Source organism: Halichoeres trimaculatus, unplaced genomic scaffold (assembly GCF_033239565.1).
Source record: "Halichoeres trimaculatus isolate MK-OKI-2021-1 unplaced genomic scaffold, fHalTri1.1 fHalTri1_scaffold_12, whole genome shotgun sequence".
Classification (NCBI taxonomy): domain Eukaryota; kingdom Metazoa; phylum Chordata; class Actinopteri; order Labriformes; family Labridae; genus Halichoeres; species Halichoeres trimaculatus.
The window spans coordinates 10,232,205-10,250,354 of NW_027437190.1; the positions used below are offsets into that span (position 1 = coordinate 10,232,205).

Genomic DNA, 18,150 nt, shown 5'->3' on the forward strand with positions numbered 1-18,150 from the left:
GGAAGTTTGTTGGGGGAGGGCGTAGAGTAAGAGCAGTTTAAGAAAGGCTCCTTGTGAATGGGTCAATGATGCATCATGGGATATCATGGGATAAACATCATGAGACCGTGTGTGATCTGTAACAGCGACAGTTGTCATTTTAGTGAGGAGTGTTCGGAGTGGGGTTGTTAGTTAGCAGCTAAGAAGCTAAATGCTAAAGCTCATGTTGCACAGCATAAATCACGTATTAAAGCACTGAGACGAAGTGTGGGGATAAAGACATCAAACTTTTATTAAAACAACAAAAAGAAGAAGAAATTATCTCCTGGTATTCAAAAGTTTGTCATCTTAGCTGCAAATTAGCCTCGGGCTAACTGGTTATCTGCTAAGTGTGATCAAGATTCTGAGATATGGATAATTCCTGATGCTAATGCAGACATCTCAGCATTTTGAACTGATACGACTAAATTATTGTTGAAATGCACAACACATTTATTTAATTTCTGGTGTGTATTACAGTATTTACGGCTTTCATATTGTGCAACTTAAACCATTGCCCTTGGAATAATGAGAACAGTGTCTCAAATTCTGTCAGTCTACGTTCTTTATTTCGGTTTTCTCGACAACACGTGAAAGATGGGATGTGTCTCGAATCCTTTTGAACGCTTTAGCAGATTGTTTGATGGATAACGATATTCAAAGTCACGACAGTAATTATTTTTTCAGTTACTAATCCATCATGGTTTTTAACTTGCTCTACACTGTAATACTTATGTTCAATAAGACGTGATGTTTACAGAAAGTTGCCATTAGGAGTATTGAAGGATTACAGTGCCATGTTGACATGCCAACATCAAAGTGGATCTTGGAAACCTGAGAAATCGTGCCCCAAGTTTCCAATTTGGAAATCTGACCTGAAGGATTATTCAATTTAAGTTTCCCCAGTACATTAACAAGAAGTTATTCCCAACTTTCCAACTCTTCTGAAACCCTTCATTAGTATTTAAGTGAAGGTGTGGTGGAGGAAATAGCTCTGGAAAGAAGTTTCTTTCGTTTCGGGCTGTTTGGAAGTTGGCCTAATTTTACATCTGCCGTGAAGGCGTCTGAGTGATAATGTACCTTTGAGCAATCGAGCCGGAGGCAGTACACCGACAGCACATAGGGGATTGTTCCCCCTTTCTGAAACGCAGCAGAGCGTGACTCTGAACTCTGAGTAGACTGAAGCAGAAGAACTTTAATTTGCGGGTCATCATCTGTTCTGTTCTTCCATCCAGGGCAGGTTGTGGCTGCCTCTTCCTGGAGGGATCGACCTTCTCCAGAGGGGAAAAAACACGCTGTCTTCCCCAACCATCAGCTATATTAATCAGCGTGCCAGTCATGCATGTTTTGCCGGGACTTCTCCGCTTAGAGACGTTAATCTCCGAGCCGGGTTTTCACTTTAACTTATTGTCAGTGAGACGAAGCATCAAAGAGCTGAGCGCTGAGCTAACCTGCTTTTTTAATTTCTGTGCAGATCCTCCACCGGGTCATAGATGAGAAAATAATGACCGACCTAATCCCAACATTAGCTTTTAAAATCGGAATGCGTATGTTTTAAATCATTCTCGCCTCGCAGCGTGGTGATAGTAAGCAGAGCATGGGGGAAAGGGAACGACAGGATGAAAGAGTGAATGAAAGAGTGTGATCCAGAGTAACCTTGTTAGGGCTAAGTGACGCTGTGCAGAGAGCCTCTTGTCAGTTGGTTGGCAAGATGAGCTTCTTGTAAATGATTGTCCTCTCCGTCAAAAGGCTGATTTCTTTTTTCCTACAGCTGACGTCTGTGCCTCTGCCGCAGTATTTCCCAGTAGTTTTCCGCCTTGGTATTGTAGCTTTTTCACTTCTTCCAGGTCTGACTCTGTTACAAATGTTGGCCTTTGTTCACTTACAGTAAGTATGATTATTTTCGTCTGTATCATGTTCTCCTTTCCCTCAAATACCAAATCGCCGACCTATGGTATTTCCCTGCAGGCGAACAAAAGCACAACGCGTCATTTAAAGTTTGTCCCACCCCTGGCCAACGCCTTCATTAACAACAGGTCACGGCACTGTGTCCCACCTATAAATCAACTGAAAACTAAGTTCTGCAGCAGTATAGGCCACTGTTAGCACCCGTAACCTTTTCCCAGACTGAGGAGTTGTCGGTGTGTGAGTAAAGAGAGCACAGGCTGGCTACAGATCCTTTCCCCTTCACAGCATTATAAATGTATGTGTGAGGAGGCCCTTAATGGCTGCTAATCCAATTTCTGCCACTGAAATCAAATCTCACTGGCGCCAGTAGTTCTCTCCTTCCCTCACAAATAATGGCCCTCACTTTGGCCTGTTTATGAAAAAGACGGACCGCCAAAAATTCCGGCTTTACCTTCCTTAAGTCCGCCCGAATCTTCTTCAAAATTGTTTGGATGTTTTCTTTTTCTGCCCCTCCAGTGTCCCATGAAAGTTATTAATTGTGCGTCTGCGTCGAGTGGAGGGATGGGGTAACAGGAGAGTTTTGAGCAGTATAGGATCCCATTTACCGTATGTCTTAATGCCTTCTCGAGGTCAGCCATCGATTTTTCTCAAACCACAAGCAATGGAGATAAGATTAGGACTTCGATTCCTGCGCTGCTGCCGGAGCCGTTAGTGGATGAAATCACTTGGCCTGTGCCGACAGTCGGTGCATTGCTCTTTTTTAGCAGGTCACGGCCTCTGTGATTATAGGGTAACATATAGACACCCCACAGAAGCCTCAGGCCAGCACAGACAAAAAAAAAAGTTTCATTTCAAGCAGAGACATTTTCCAAAGCATATCAGGTGACCAAACAGTAAACAAATGAGTTCACTGAAATCTGAAACTGCTGTATCATACAGACTTTCTCCTCTGTAAACTTTGCGTTCTTTACCAAAGCACAGATATTAGCTTTGACACAGATGAAGGGAGCTTTGGCTTTGGCTTCCCTCCCTCTGGATATGGATTTGACTGATTATCTTTCAGTGCATCAGTTGGACAAGTAGTCATATTGCCATTCCACGAGGAGATATTATCCTGGAGTGCGAGCCTAATAATATGATACGTCTAATAGTGCTTAACTCTTAGTTGGATCTGCACCATGCAGTCGTCTCGATTATTGCTGAGCGCTTCAAATAGCATCACCAGGACGCTGAGAGGGAAGAAGGAGAAAAAGCTCTGGATCCCGGCTGGTTTGAGAGGTTATTGAGGAACGTCCACCACAGTGCGTGCAGAGGAGTTTAATATTTGGTTTGGCAGCCGTGCAGATTGGTAATGACAGCGGGTATTTCTGAAGCTCACGTAGGTGATGAAGAAGCTCCCAGTCACTGACACTCAAGCAGAAAGGCCAAGTTTATCGTTCTCTGATGTGTACACACACTCATGGGGATTTATAATAGAATTCCACAAAGGTCATTTTTGACAGCAGCAAACAAGGATTTCACCGCAAAGACTCTGCTTCTGATTCACAAACACAAAACATTTTGATTTGCTCTTGAGTTTTCTGTTTGTTTGTTTTTTTGATTAACTTTTCTTTTTCAAACCCGAAAGCAAACGTCAAGCGAAGCAAGAAGAAGATTGTATCGAAAGAGGAAAACTAAACATTGGTGAAATTGTGGTTGCAGCCAGAAGGGAGAGAGACGCGGGAGGATGGGTCGTAGTTCTCTGATAAAAGCCCAGCTCCTCTGATTTGATCCTCACCGCGCCAGTCACAGCACAAAACAGACAAAGACTAATTCTGGACCTGCCGGGCCTTCCAGGACAAAATTATCTTACATGCTGTTTGATTTATGAATTTGCTCTTGGTTTTGAAAGCAATAGAGATGACTTAATCATTTCTTTCCAGGCAAATTAAACGGTTTCCTCTGTGAACCCTGGTAATCAGCTTAAGTGATTACAGTGGTCGTAAATATGAGATGATGAAAGTTCAGCGCCTGGTGCCCTGAGCAAAGGCTAAATGGGTAGATGTGACAGAGCATCTCTTTATGTCTGTATCAGATGCAGGAGGAAGGGCTTTATGTGGGGATTGGTTGCCCTCTAGCTGTGAGCTGTGAGACTTGGTTATGAAATATTGTCATGAATAGTTCTAAAGGTGAGTTTATGAAGTGTACTCAGTTGGTTCAGGGACTTTGAGCTGAGTCCAGATAACAAAACTGTGACGTTAAATAATTCCTAGAAGTTGGACTAAGGTTGTCTGTGGGTGATATTTAGTGTGGAGCAGACACTTGTATTGATTTGACCTGTCACTCAACTGGACATTTAAAGAAGAAATATAGATTTTAAATATATTTAGAATCAGGTGATTTGTAGAGAGTAGAGAGTAGAAGAGCTGTCAATGGATCAAGTTCATTTGATCACTTGATAACTGCTACAGCTATTAACCATGTTTATATTTAAAATGTACCAGTTTTTCTTTTGATAGATTTTAAGTTCTTAAGAAAAACAAGTTATTTAGCAATCAAGGTTGGAAATGTTCATCAGTGTCATGATATAGAAACCAAATGAATGCATGATCTTATCTATCCAAAATATTAGCCCTTATCTTAGACTTTGTTTTTGGATTTATTGAATTTGTCTTATGTCGTCGTCACACAGCAAAGTTAACAACACATTTCAGAATAAGATCTTGGTCCAAGGAAGCAGATTTTATGAATCACCAAAAATGTGTGACAAACTCAGTGATTACCAACAAAAAAATTTATATAAAAGTCAATTATAGAAATGTTAAACCCTTTCTTAAATTGATATAAATTTTGAAAGTAGCTTAGTTGGTTGGTTTAATTTAAAGAGGGGTATTCTGCTTTCCCATTTTGAAACATGACTTTCAAGTGACAATGTTAGATGTTTATACTAAACTTGGGCTGATTTAAAACTACTACATATGTGCATGTTGTAGAAATTCCCAAATCTGTCTGTAAACTGCTCTTAACGGCCCATTCTAATAATGGCATGAAATCTGTACGAGATCTTCACGAGACTTGTAGAAATGGTAAGGTCATCACATCTCAACATAGGATCTCCTAACTGGTTCATGACACGTTGGGGATGAAAGCCTTAAAAACTCAGGTCTCACAGGCCCTCAGAGGGCAGGCCAATCGGATGGAAGGGGGTTTGTGGGGGTTTCTGCTTGCTTGTAAAACAGTACATTTGATAACTCATGGGTGACAACATTACTAAAACTTTAACATTAAATGTATCAATTTGAGTAAAGAGCTTGGACACAGGTGTATTAGCCATCATAGAAACATAAAAAATATATATTATCTGTAATATTCTGTTAATTTAGGGCAGAGGTTGCAAACACCTTACACTGGGTGGTGGTGTAATACACTTGTTAAGCACTGTTTATTAAACTCTGTTTCAGCCAGGCGTAGCAGCCTGAGATACTGCACTTTCCTGTGGTAGGATAGATTAGTTTGTTTTGCCTTTGCCTAAAGTGTCACAGCTTTTCACGGTTAAATCAACACATCAGTTTTTTGTTTGTTTTTTTCAAAAAAAAGAAAGGAAAAAAAAACATCAAAAGGAAAGGATTAATCACAGTAGTGCAAATCTAAACCTCACTCTAAGTTTGTCTTATAACTCTAGTGTGGTGTACTGTAATGGGTTTAGGGATGGGTACTGAGTCAGGTTCATTTATAGGTACTGACCGAATTCTGTCTAGTACTGAGTACTGATTCACGTAAAATCAAATGGTACCATGTTTAGGTACCTGAACTTAGGGATGGGTACCGAATTAGGTACTTTTATAGGTACCGACCGAATTCTGTCAAAAGTACTGGGTATTGATTCATGTAAAATCAAAAGGTACCATGTTTAGGTACCTAAACACATCCTTGTGACTGTGAGGGAGTGGAAGAGTAGGTGATTTTCCATGCTAGACATAAACACAGCATTGCAAGGTTATATATTGAAGAATAAATGTGTTAAATTGATTTTTTTTTTTCATATTTCATTATTAAACAAATTGATATTTTTTACCACATAAACACAAAAAAGTACCGAAACTTGGTACCGTTGAGTACCGGTACCGATTGCCAGGTACTGGGCATCTGTACTGTATGTACTGTCTGTTTCAAATGTGAATGGTACCCATCCCTACCTAAACTCATCCTTGTTACTGTGAGGGAGTGGAAGAAGAGTGGGTGATTTTCCATGCTGGACATAGACACATCATTGCAAGGTTATATATTAAGAAATAAATGTGTTAAATTGAAAAACTTTGAAATTGTATTATTAAACAAATTCCTATGTATTACCTTATACATACACAAAAGTACCGCAGATTGGTACTGTTGAGTACTGATTGCAAGGTACTGGACATTGGTTCCGTATCGTTTCATATGTGAAAGGTTCCCATCCCAAAATGGGTCCACCAGTCTCTTTTAAACCAACCCCTCACCCAAAGTGTACATGATAATGTCATGAAGTTGCTGTAACTGGAGCCTCTTTCACGCCAGAAGCAGCCTTGCTTTCAAGGAATGGCCCATGAATATTTTTTGGGGTTACAGAGAGGGTTTAATGTCACACAATGTGCTTAATCTCTGTCAAATGTACTTTATCTCGGGTTGATTTCTCTGAAAACTGTTTTTATCAGGCACTTAACAACACTCGCTTCATGAAAATGACCTCTTTTAAGACGCTATTAGGAAAACGAACCTATAGGCCAAGTGCCTTCTAGCTCCAGATTTACTCTCACAAACATTATCGTACTTTCAGTCATGCAAGAAATCCAAAGTGGCGTCAGTTGAGCAAGTGTACAAAGTGCCCTGGTAATGCCTTTTGATTTACGTGTGTTAAATTCTGATGGCGGAGATGTGAGGTTGTTTTCAAAGAGTGATTTTAACAAGGAGCTGTGTGCGAGAAAGTTAAGAGCCATGGCCCTGGTTGGCAATGTAACTCAAAATACCAAGATTAGATTAATTGCAGGAAATAGCTCTGAGATGGTTTGATGTTTGCATGCATCTGTATTTTTCATTTAGAGAGCCTATTAGCCGAGCAATATCTCACTCTCTCGAGCGTGTCGGCTTAGACTGGTGAATATTTTCAGATTGACCTCATAGCCCTGAGAATGGGACATGGGTCTATTGTAAGAGTACTTTAAGGGCCACAGCAATGCCACCAGAGAAGGCAATTAAAGATAAAGCCAAATTTTACACACCGTTACCTTTTTTTCATGAGCACCAGCTTGAACAAGTGCAGTAATATGACCCAGAGTGGGCTCAGGGAATAGCAGGGGTTGTTTCTTGTAGCGATGTTTCGTTCTCCTCCCCTCAGCACACCATCGCATAGCTCCTTCGTTCGTTTGAGATCAGGATCCAGATAGCGTCCCATCATCCAAGCCTTACTCCACTTTTCCCCCATTAGATTTTCTTTTCCCTTAAATTCCCTCACACTCACTCCCCCTCGCACACATACATCTCGCACACACACCTCGTTATCTTATTTGCGGCCTTGGCAGCCGGTTTGTTGCCTTGTGGTTCAGTAGCCGGAGTTTTCTCTGTCACAGAGAGCCGTGGGTGCAGAACCTCCACCGCACAAGCTTCCATGAGTGCAGGAAGTCAGTTCCCAGCATGCTTTGCCCATCTCAGTGAAACCTGGGATGGATTAACCTTGGGCTGGGGGACTTTTCCAACTTGGAAAGAGAGTTACGCAAACTCCCGTACTTATCTCCCCTATCCACTGCAGTGACAGTTAAGAGTGTTGAGCTGAGCAGACATTTGTTTGGTTCTTTAGGGCTGGAGCAAACGAGGACCAAAGATCTGATGTTGCCTCAGATGAGTTTTACTTCTCTACACCATGCAATCTTTTTATTACCTTGAGTTTCAACACTTGTAAGCCATCATTTTGAACTTTTTATTTGTGAACGTCTACCCTTACCCTGCCAGCACACTTAAACTGTCTCTAATAACTTGTGCTCATTCGTATTCAACTAGCCTGGTTCATTCTCATTTTGGATAGTGTCATCACATCCAACATCCTTATCCTGAGAACTTAAGTTACATAATGAGCTTTTTCTGTGCTATCTTTGCACCACTGGTAGTTACATGCATATGGAATAGAGTAGAACAGAATAGAATAGGAAATACTTTATTTGTCTTTAAGGGGAAATTCAGGAGGAGTCCCAGCAGCAATCAAAAAAACAAGAGTAAGAAAGTGTATAGAAAGTGCAAAAAGGTCCATAAGAAAATAGATGATGACAGCTTGTCCATCATTCTCCAGTTAAGCCAGCCTCCACCTCCACAGGGTCCAGGACTGAGCTTCTTCAGCAGTCTGTTCAGTCTCTGTCTCCTGTCTGCTCACAGCAGGTGAAGCTCTTCCAATGTGGCGTTGGTGTCTGATGTTAGCTCCGTTAGCCATGTCTGTGAATAGCATAATGCTACTCTGCCCTCTGGTATTCCCTCTGTTGCTGGGTTAGCACGGCTAGCTCGCCCATCTTATTGGAGATAGAACTTACATTCCCAATAACAATGGATGAAAGAACAGGTCAATGTCGTCACTTCTTAGCTCTCACCAGAGAACCAGCACGTTGTCCTCATCTCCTTCTCCTTACCTTGTGGGTAAACATTGGGCCTTGCACCAGTTAGCATTGGCATGCTGCAGGCTTCTAACAGCTGATTTCACATGAAAACAATGCAGCCATGGTTACAGGATCCCCAGACAAACACAGGAGAAAAAAGTAGTAAAATTATTGCTGAAGACAAAACCAGTTTGGTGTCAATGACCATACAAAGTAACGTCCCACTCCAAATGCAGAGATGATGAAAAAAAGACAAAAAAATTACAATAAACGTACAAAGAAGAGGGAGCTGCTTTAACAGGCAGTCACAACCAACAGGGCAGCACCATATGCTGAAGAAACCACAATTTCTCCGTGAAATCAACAGAAATAAAGCGCTCATTTATATCCTTCATTATGCTGCATCATCCTTTCAGTAGTTGTGTGACGATCAAATTCAACATTGCAAAGATTTCCCACTTTTGATTTTGATGGATATTCAGCAGAGTGAGCACAGAGTACTACAGCAATGTTCCTAATGCACTAAAAGGAAATGTGCACAGCACAGCACCACACAGCTGCCAGCAGTCTCTTTAAACTAAGGCCAGGTCAATGAGGTTATACGATGGAACAGTTTTCTGTGTGAAATTGCATGGATCTTCTCACAAACAAAATACCTGATAAAAACTGACGTCGGTGATGTTTTTTTCTCGCTGAGGCCTCATAGTTTTGAGTAATTCCCCCTTATAAAAGTGGAGCCAACAGTAAATCACATTTTAGTCCAAAAGGCAGGAAATTTAGTGAAATAAAAGCTTGTTGGATCACATGCAGGGCCAGATCAATTTTCTATGGGGCCACAGGGCAAAAAAATAAGCTACGAACCCCCTGTTGAGCCTTCTTCCTCAATGATTCCCAAAACACAGAGCCCCAGGAGCGTACTATATACCAGAAGTAGACTTTAAGTGATATATAGTGCATAACATAAGTTGTAGGTTAGGTTCTGTAATAAAAGTAGTTTTGAGAGTTGTGTAAAAAAACAAATAATACAAAGCCAAGATCAAGAAAAACCTACCAGGATTATATGACTGAAAACTCTCTTAAATTAGGTAATTGGTGTTTACAATTTTTTAAATGATAAAACAAGTTGTAGTTCAGAGCCTCAGTCCTCCTGTAACAATCATAAAGAAACAACATGTCATTGATCAGTGTGACTGTGATGTAAGTTCGTTGGCTGGTATTTAAAGGAATAACAACTTTGATTTTTCTTCCCCTCTACCCCCAGGTGGCTCAGGAAAACAACGATCCAAAGAACCAAAGAAGAAGAACAAGCAGAGGCTTCGATTTCGCGCCCAGAACCAGCACAGTGACCACTTGGCGTCTGCCCGCACCAGCCAGTGAAAACTGAACCTACGGACTTCCCATTTAACAAAGAACCAACGCAAAGCTGCTAGCCACTGCTGCACCCATAATCTGACTGACGACTACCACCTTCCCCACCCAAGCCCACCCCCTCCTTCCTCCTTCTCACCAGGACACAACCATGACTCACAAATCCGCCACTTCCAAATATATGTCTAACGTGCGATATCAGTATCACCACACTCAACACATTCTTCATGCCGTCGCCTCCCGCTGCTTCTCCCCCTGCTGCAGTGACAGGCCAGGTGACTCTGTTCTCTCTGCCCCACCCCTCGCCAAGCCATGTGGACCTTACAGTTGACATTACTGAACTCATTTCCCGTCATTAACAATGTCATTAAATGAGCCGGGTGATGGAAGACGGAGAGGCAACCAGAGACTGTGGGGGCGGGGGAGGCGGATGAAGGGAGGTGGATGGGAGGTTGAGGTTGGTGAGGGAGCTGGCGAGCTGAACAGCTTTCAGAAAAGAGGGGGGCATGGGAGGATGAAGAAAAAGGAGGATGAGGAGACAAAGAGATTTGACTGAAGCAAATGATGCTGATGGACAAGAAAATGGCATCTTGAACTGAAAGAGACTGTTTTTTTGTTCCTATATATATTTATGTCAAAACCCTTCCCCTGTAAATGGAGACGGAGTGTTCCCATGTGTGGCCTTTATGTTCTGTACATTTTTGAGAGTAATATTAAGAAAAAGTACCATGAATAGTTGCAAAGTATTTTATTCTCAGCACAAACTGTTTACGTTTAGACCGCTTTATGCTCTAACTGTATAGTGTGGATAAAAAAGAAGAAATTTAGTTGTTCGACTAGCATGGCAAAAGACTCATGTGTACATAGTTTATCTAATTAAGAAAGCTTATTACTGTATTTTCAGTATTGACTCGTTCACCGTTCTAAATGTTTTAGAGATAAAAAGGTCGTAATACCAAGCTACAGATTAAAATGATTAAAAACAAATAATAAACATAGCCGCCACATAGCTATTTCATTTATATGGTATATATTTGATTTATTTATTAATTCTATTTTGTACTTTATTTGTTGGGTGAGATTTTTTTGCCTCATACTGTTACTCTTATATGCTGAAATATTCTTTGAGTTCTTATAACAGTGCATATCTTTAACACGTGGAAAAGGTTTTTGTCTGATGTCACGCAGTGTCGTGTTACGTTCATTTGACCTCATCTACTGATTTCAATGTTTTAAAGAAGAAAAAAGACAAATAAAACTATGCTTTAACACACTCTAGGTCAAATAATTAGGATCCAGCAAATGTATGGTCATAGGACTGCATATGTGTACATTGTGTTTTATTAAAAGACATTTCATGTGACTGTACGATGAAGCCTTTCGTTTTTGTCTAAGACTAATTTAAGTGGCCAAACTCTGAAACTGTCACTTCCTCGTCTCACTTCAGCGTGCAATTATGTGATTTTTAAACCATTTGTGAAATCCATCATGTGGCGCTGCATGACACACGTGCTACCTTCAGCCAAAGGATTGGATATGGTCAATTGGGCTTTACCAGCATGACTGCACCGTTAAGGGTTTGTAATTCACAATGACGTATCCCTGAATGGCGCACTCATTTCCAACACCATACTCTGGTTCTTTAGCTGCATGTAACTGGCTGTGGTTCTCTCTCCAAGCACAGGCGTTAAATCAGACATTTTTTATTGTGTGTTTTTCACTCCAAGGATCCGCAAATGAGAAATTCACAACATCAAATTAGGGCCAGGAAATAAATCTGGAGTTCAAAAGAAAAATCATAAATCCCCAAGAACAAAGTCATATTTTGTAAATTTACTGTTGTTATTATTCTTTTTGAAGTGACTTTTTGGGCTTTTAGGCCTTTAATCAGAGAGAGAAGAGGACAGTGGATAGAGCAGGAAACAGGGCGAGATTGGGGGGTTGCATGAGGAACAGAGGCCACGGGCTGGGCCACCCGCAGGGACAGACCTCATGGATTACAACCTCAATCAGTATGCCATCTACACAAAATTGTGAATCTTTAAGTTAAATATAGTAACATGTTGCAGATAAACTCGTAAATCTATGAAAATGAAGTTTCAATCTTGAGAGAGTCTTATAATTACGGTTATATGTTCAAATTAAATTGTAATCAGGGCAATAAAGTTTTAGTTTTTTTGAGTAAGAAGTTGTAAACACAGGCTTTTGTTGATCTATCTGTCGACTTAACATATAGCGTGATTAAGGCCCCATTGACACGACAACGTTTCATCTGAAAATGCTTAAATGCGGTGAAAAAAATCTGCGTTAAAACAGAAATGCAGAGGGATTGAAAATGCTGTAGTAAGCATGCCAGGCCTGTAGGTGGTGCTATAACTGTCTTGTTCAGAAGCCGCTTTAGGGAGATCTCCACCAAGAGTTGAGCCGATCATCTGGTGTATTGGGGAATACGAAGTTCAAAAGTGGAGCAACAGATGCACATTTTGTTGAAAGACAGTCAGCAGATTGAGCAGCACAAGCACAACACGGTAGTTTGTGATGATCGTAACAACGGTACTGTTGTCCTGTTGTATGCGTGCGCGAGGCAGAGTGTGACGTCAGCGTTTCCACTGAAAACGCCGCCTTACTGTTTACACGGCAACGGTGTCGACAGCTTTTCAGAAAAATCCCACTCTGGAGGTCGTTTCCAAAAGTTTGCGTTTTAGGATGGATGAAACGCATCCCTAAAACCGTTGTAGTGTAAATGGCCCCTAAAAGAGTGTTAAAAACATGGAGTATCTTCTGATCTCATTTACAACAGGAGAGGACAAACAGTGGTTGTAGAAGCGTGCATAGCCTGCCTGGTATCATGTCCCTTCTGAAAACTGCCCCATCAAAAAAACATGAAGCTAGATGTGAAACTAAAATGTTAGGTCATTTCTCATACATGTTTGACCTAAAATTGAAAAAGTCTGTTCTCAAAAATAAACTTTAACTTTGGAATCTTCCTTTTTTCTCTATAGGCCTCAATACTCTCCTCTGAAAATACACAACATCTGAAAGTGTTTCTTTTCTGCTTCCTTCAGCTTAATCCTCCTTCCATATAGGCAGAGAGAAATGTTGTAATGCAGGTCATGGCTAATTTAACCTGAGATCCACACAGTATAATCATTGTCCCAGCAGAGAAAAAAGAGCAGAATCTGCTAGACAGCTTACGGATGCACAGTAGCAGATGAATCACGTTCTGTCACGTATATATCACCCTGAAAGACGCAGACCACAGCCCTCCTGCTCGGGGTCGACTCCCCTGGAATCACACATGATACTTCCATAGGGAATCTGTCAGATTTGAAGTATCTTACTCTTTATACTCTCCACGTCCACCCTAAGGCGTAAGACACTGCAGTTTTAAGAGCCTGAACATCTTTCACAGGTGTTTCACAGCAGTGCTCCCCCTCTGACATTTACACAACAGGGTCTTGGAAAAAAGTTGGAAAAAGTTTTGAAAAATTAAAATTAATTCCATTTTCAAACAAACTTATATACACTTTAAAGCCTGTTTAATAAACTCTCTTCATTAAACTCTACTGAAGTGTGATCAAGTGTCACACTCTGTAGCATTACTGCATTCGGTGGCTGACAACTTTTAGCAACACATTAACAGGGTATGCATCATAGGAAAGGAAACACTGAACCCCAACGTTTAAATAAACCAAAAACAACTAAACGAAGGACAAAAAAATAGGCTCTCTCGTGTCTGTGAACTGTTACTGGCTTACTGATTGTTGGCTTTGTGAATAAACACTTCGAGTTTCATTATAAAATATCTGCAAAGCTTAGTAGCCAGCAAGTGTATAGCAGTGGTTTTTAGTTATGCAGTCATTCCTTCTCTTTCTCTTTAATCAATTTTCAGTTTGTTTATTCAAGAGAAAGCTTGTAAAAGTTTCTAAAAGCATACACAGGTGAGAACTAGGTCAGTTTTTACACAGGTAGGGTGTCATACTCATTATGTCTGGCCACCAGAGGGCGCTGTCTCTCAAATTGTGGTATGGAAATTTATGGAATTTTAGATCAGAACTCACTTCATAAACTTTTCTGGAAAGTTAAACTTGAGGTGAGAAGACTTTTTATGTGTTTTTTTAATGTCATATTGTAAATATTCAGCTCCTCTGAGCTTTTCTTGTAGGCTTTTATACAGTTAACCTTAAAAAGTGTTAAGGGTAAGCTACAGTTTAGATTGTAATTACCCACCTTATGAGTTGTTGCACAGTTGTTACCCTTGATGCTAGCAAGAAATCTTGGTTGGGGTTGGTTGTCACTTTTTATTTGGGGTTTGGTTGTTTAATATATGAATATGTTTGTGTGTGTGTGTGTGTGTGTGTGTGTGTGTGTGTGTGTGTGTGTGTGTGTGTGTGTGTGTGTGTGTGTGTGTGTGTGTGTGTGTGTGTGTGTGTGTGTGTGTGTTGTCCAAAGTAAGCTGGCTTAAGTATGTGTTTCCAGTGTGTTTATGTTAGTTTGGAGCTACAGTATTTACAATGAATCATTCAGAACAATGCTTGCCAGCCCTTGTTATCTCTGCTATTACAGATAAGCTAATGAAGCTAGGCTCCAGAAGCTAACGTTAGTTTATCTAGAGCCTTTTGGACAGGAGCTAACAATGATGTACGATCACTAAAGAACAAAAACTTGAACAAAATAGGTCAATGAACCCCCAACAAACAAAGAGACATGATGAACAACACAGCTAGGAGCTAAAAGTAGGCTAACTTAAGCTAATGCCAGAGAGAATCCCAAATCACTGTCTAACTGCAGTGGCAGTTTTAGTGTTAAAGATAACTTTACATTTCTTACCAGCAGAGTGACAACTGCCCTAAATATGACGTCAGCTTACCTCAGAACAGATGTAGACATCCTTGTTAGTGTCATTTATGCTGAGTTGATGTTGGAGTCAACAACACAACGTTATCCAAAGCAGACACTTTTCTCTGTGGAAGGGTAAAAAACTACATCCCATCACCGAGCCTTGCGGGATACCTTGTGTTGGAGTTGCATGTACCTCATGAACAGTTTGACCATTTTTTAAGTAAAAATCTCAGAAAACCTTACAAGACCAAACGAAAACTGACCTTGTGCAATGTTTTTAATAGACTTGCAAGCAGACAATGTCCCAGTGAATGGGAAGGCTATACGCACTGTGATTGGCTCCTTGCGTTTGTGGGTGGGACTTAGCCATAGGTCCAATGCTTTGAAATATCAAGTGGAAATCTAGTAGGACTGGAAACAGATGATCTGATAATCATCCAGATGACACTGCTCTCATGTGTTTTAGAAGAGCACTGCGATAGACACATCAACACAAAAATATGTTGCGCTTACGCGTTTGTCAGTCCTCACAGAAGTACAGGCCAGGCTTTTGGTTTGTTAAATACAGTGACACTCAGGTAGTTTGTCCTCTCAGCTGGTCGTTTTTATCAATTTAGGTCCCTGAAATTTAAGTTTTAATTTGGAAGTGGTGCATGAATACGAGCACAAATGCTGTTTGATGTAATGTTAGTGAAAAGTCGCCTCACCAGCTAAAGCAGTCTAGCTAGGACTCACAGGAAATCTAATCTAAGATGTGGCTGAATTCATTATTTGCACTGTTGCTCTCTTTTCCCCATATTTGTCTTTTTTGGTCGTTGAAATCCTGAAGTTACATTTTGTGCTACACTGTCATCAAAAAATTATTCGCAGATAACATTTGCCAAACGGGTCGACCAGAGAACGAAAAAAGGCAAAAATCACAGTAACACTACGTTGTATGAAGCGTGTTGTTTTTTCGAAAAACATCTGCTGCTGGTTACGAGTTAATGAACGATTCACAGATGTCATCCCCTGGGCCAGACTATCACTGCTCCAGACTGGAGGATTAAACCTTAAGGCTTACACGAAGAGGAACTGCACTGAAGTGGATTCATTAAGCTCAGGACCACCACTGCAGCAACACACTGCAGCATCCATAACAGGAAAAAAGTGTGTAAAATATTCACACCACAGCAGTTTTTGTTGAGAACAGGTCACTCCGTATTTCCCCTCACCTTTCGCATTCGCCATCAATCCGCTCTCTTTCTACTGCTCTGAGAAACGGGACACTGATGGTATTCTCAGTGTTGTTAAGAGGGTTAGCAGTCGTCCACACATCAGAGAGAATGGCCTCCTTGTGTAAACCACTTCTGTAAACTGTGTGTATCTGCGCACACATGCCTGTGTCTGCGCGTGTTTTAATGTTTGTGCTGAATGTGGTTAGGTGGCTGAGACTGAAGCTCCCTTTTAATCTGACAGAGAGCATTTTCATTAGTTCTGTTGGGTCCCATTATTAAAGACTGCTTCAAAGCACAACAAGTGAAACCGCTAACAGGAAATGACCCAGTGGGCTTTGAACTGTATGGATTGGTGATCCCAATCTGGGCTTTTAAAGCAGGTTATGTCGGCGCGTAACTGCATCCATTGTACACATTTTATACACCAAACACGAGAGCAGGACGTTAAGGGAATGGAGTAAAGCTCTGTGCTATCATTCATGAACTGCAGCCTTCTTCTAGTGTGCAGTTGTGGCACATGTGACACGCTTGTTCCTTCCAAATGGAAGTTATGACTTTGGTGGGGCAAATAAGATTGCCCGGGAAAATAAATGTTGCACTAATGTGCTGTTTTTAATAACTTTATAATGAGCCATCGCCTGCCCTTTGAGTTGAGGGAAATCTGGAATCATTAATCTTTAAATGGGTTAGCCATGGTGTTTGGCACAGGCCGATACAGCAATGAGTAGGAACATAGTGGTGTCAAAGAGGGAGCAGATCTTAATATTTTGAACAAGCTTGCCATATGTTAGCCGTCATGGTGTGTACAAGCCCACCAAATGGTGGCATTAATGAGTGACTTTTATTACTAAACTTGCTCTTAATTGCTAAATTGCAATCCAAAGTCAACTCTCAGTGCAGATTTTGGCTCCATGTGGAGTTGCTAAGTAACAAGTTAATCCCAAAAATAAATAAGTACCTCAATAAAAGCTAATTGTCTGTGACAGTTATTTGCTTTGCTGCAGGGAAGTTTGAAAAGGGAAACTGTTAAACGAAGAAGAAAAAAGCTCAGCTGTGCGGGAAGAACACAGGGATCTTGTTTTTTTAGTTCTTCCACAGCTGCCTCACCTGCTGGACAGGAAGCAGAAAAGATTCCTTCAACTTCCCTTCACTTATACATTCACGTTGCATGAGTATTTTCATTCTTTGAGTCAAATGAGATGTATTTATGACTCATTCTCTGTGGTTCTGTTTTTACAGCTAGACCTCGTAGCAGCAGGTGCAGCATGGGACATTGGACTTTATTCTGCCATCCATCACATGTCAGACAGGCACTTCTATACCAACCTGGTGTGGTGTTTCCTGTGGGTGCTGTTAGTACTTTTTGGCTTATTCCTCCCCACGTTGCTCTAAAGTATACTGCTTTTTCCTCTGCAGTGGGATTCAAACCCAACACAAAGCCCTTGTCCCTGATCTCCTGAGAGGAATATGGGCAGAGCTGCTCTATCCTTTCTTGCAGGATGTGACACGCAAAGGCTTTATGACTTTACTGAATCATACCGTGCACCTTAAATGCATTACAGGCAGCGCAAATATTTCCTCTAACTGGTGCTTTTTCAGAGCCATGGGCACAACCATTATATTGGACTCAGGAGCCAGCTGGTGAGGACAAATCCACAAGGATTCCTATTTTCCCCCTCCTGACTCTGGCAGGCCCACTCCATTCATTCAATTTTTATATGTGCCTAGTAGCCGTGTTACTACCGGTTTCAAGGGAGAATTAATCGGAAACAGGTCTTATTAAAGTATATTAAGGCCAGTTGAAGTGGATATAATGTGCCCAGTAAGGGCCCAAAGGGACTGTATCTGAGCCATAGCTGACACTTGTGGCTCCTAGGAGCGGGCTGTGTTATTCTGTAGTGCCACTGCACCGGTTTCAGGGAGGGCTATTCACTTGAGCCAAGCGTTGCATTGTGGGTAGGCAGATTTTAAGTGGGTTTGCGTGCAGCAGGGGGTAAAGGAGGGTCTCATTGTCCAGGAATGTTTATCTCACCCCCTGCCTTCATTCAGGGACGGATTATGCAGCGCCATGGTTCTGGAGCAACCTTTGCCTCCACTTGGAGGGTCTATGGAGGAAATATTCATTCATACACATACACATGTACAAACAGGCATTATCTTCTTAATAAGAAGCCAGGTTGATTGCTCCCTCCAGGTTTGGTGAG

At 41.2% G+C, this 18,150-nt stretch overlaps 1 protein-coding gene across 2 annotated transcripts in view; it reads left to right on the forward strand.

Moving 5' to 3' along the window:
• rspo2 (R-spondin 2) overlaps positions 1–11,197 on the forward strand; it is a 72,408-nt gene extending 61,211 nt beyond the window's left edge. For both annotated transcript variants that reach the window (XM_074683863.1, XM_074683861.1), the window contains one exon: positions 9,781–11,197. In XM_074683863.1, the coding sequence (XP_074539964.1) occupies positions 9,781–9,896 (116 nt within the window). In that variant the 3' untranslated portion in view covers positions 9,897–11,197. The remainder of the gene's footprint in view (positions 1–9,780) is intronic.
• Positions 11,198–18,150: the final 6,953 nt, after the last annotated feature.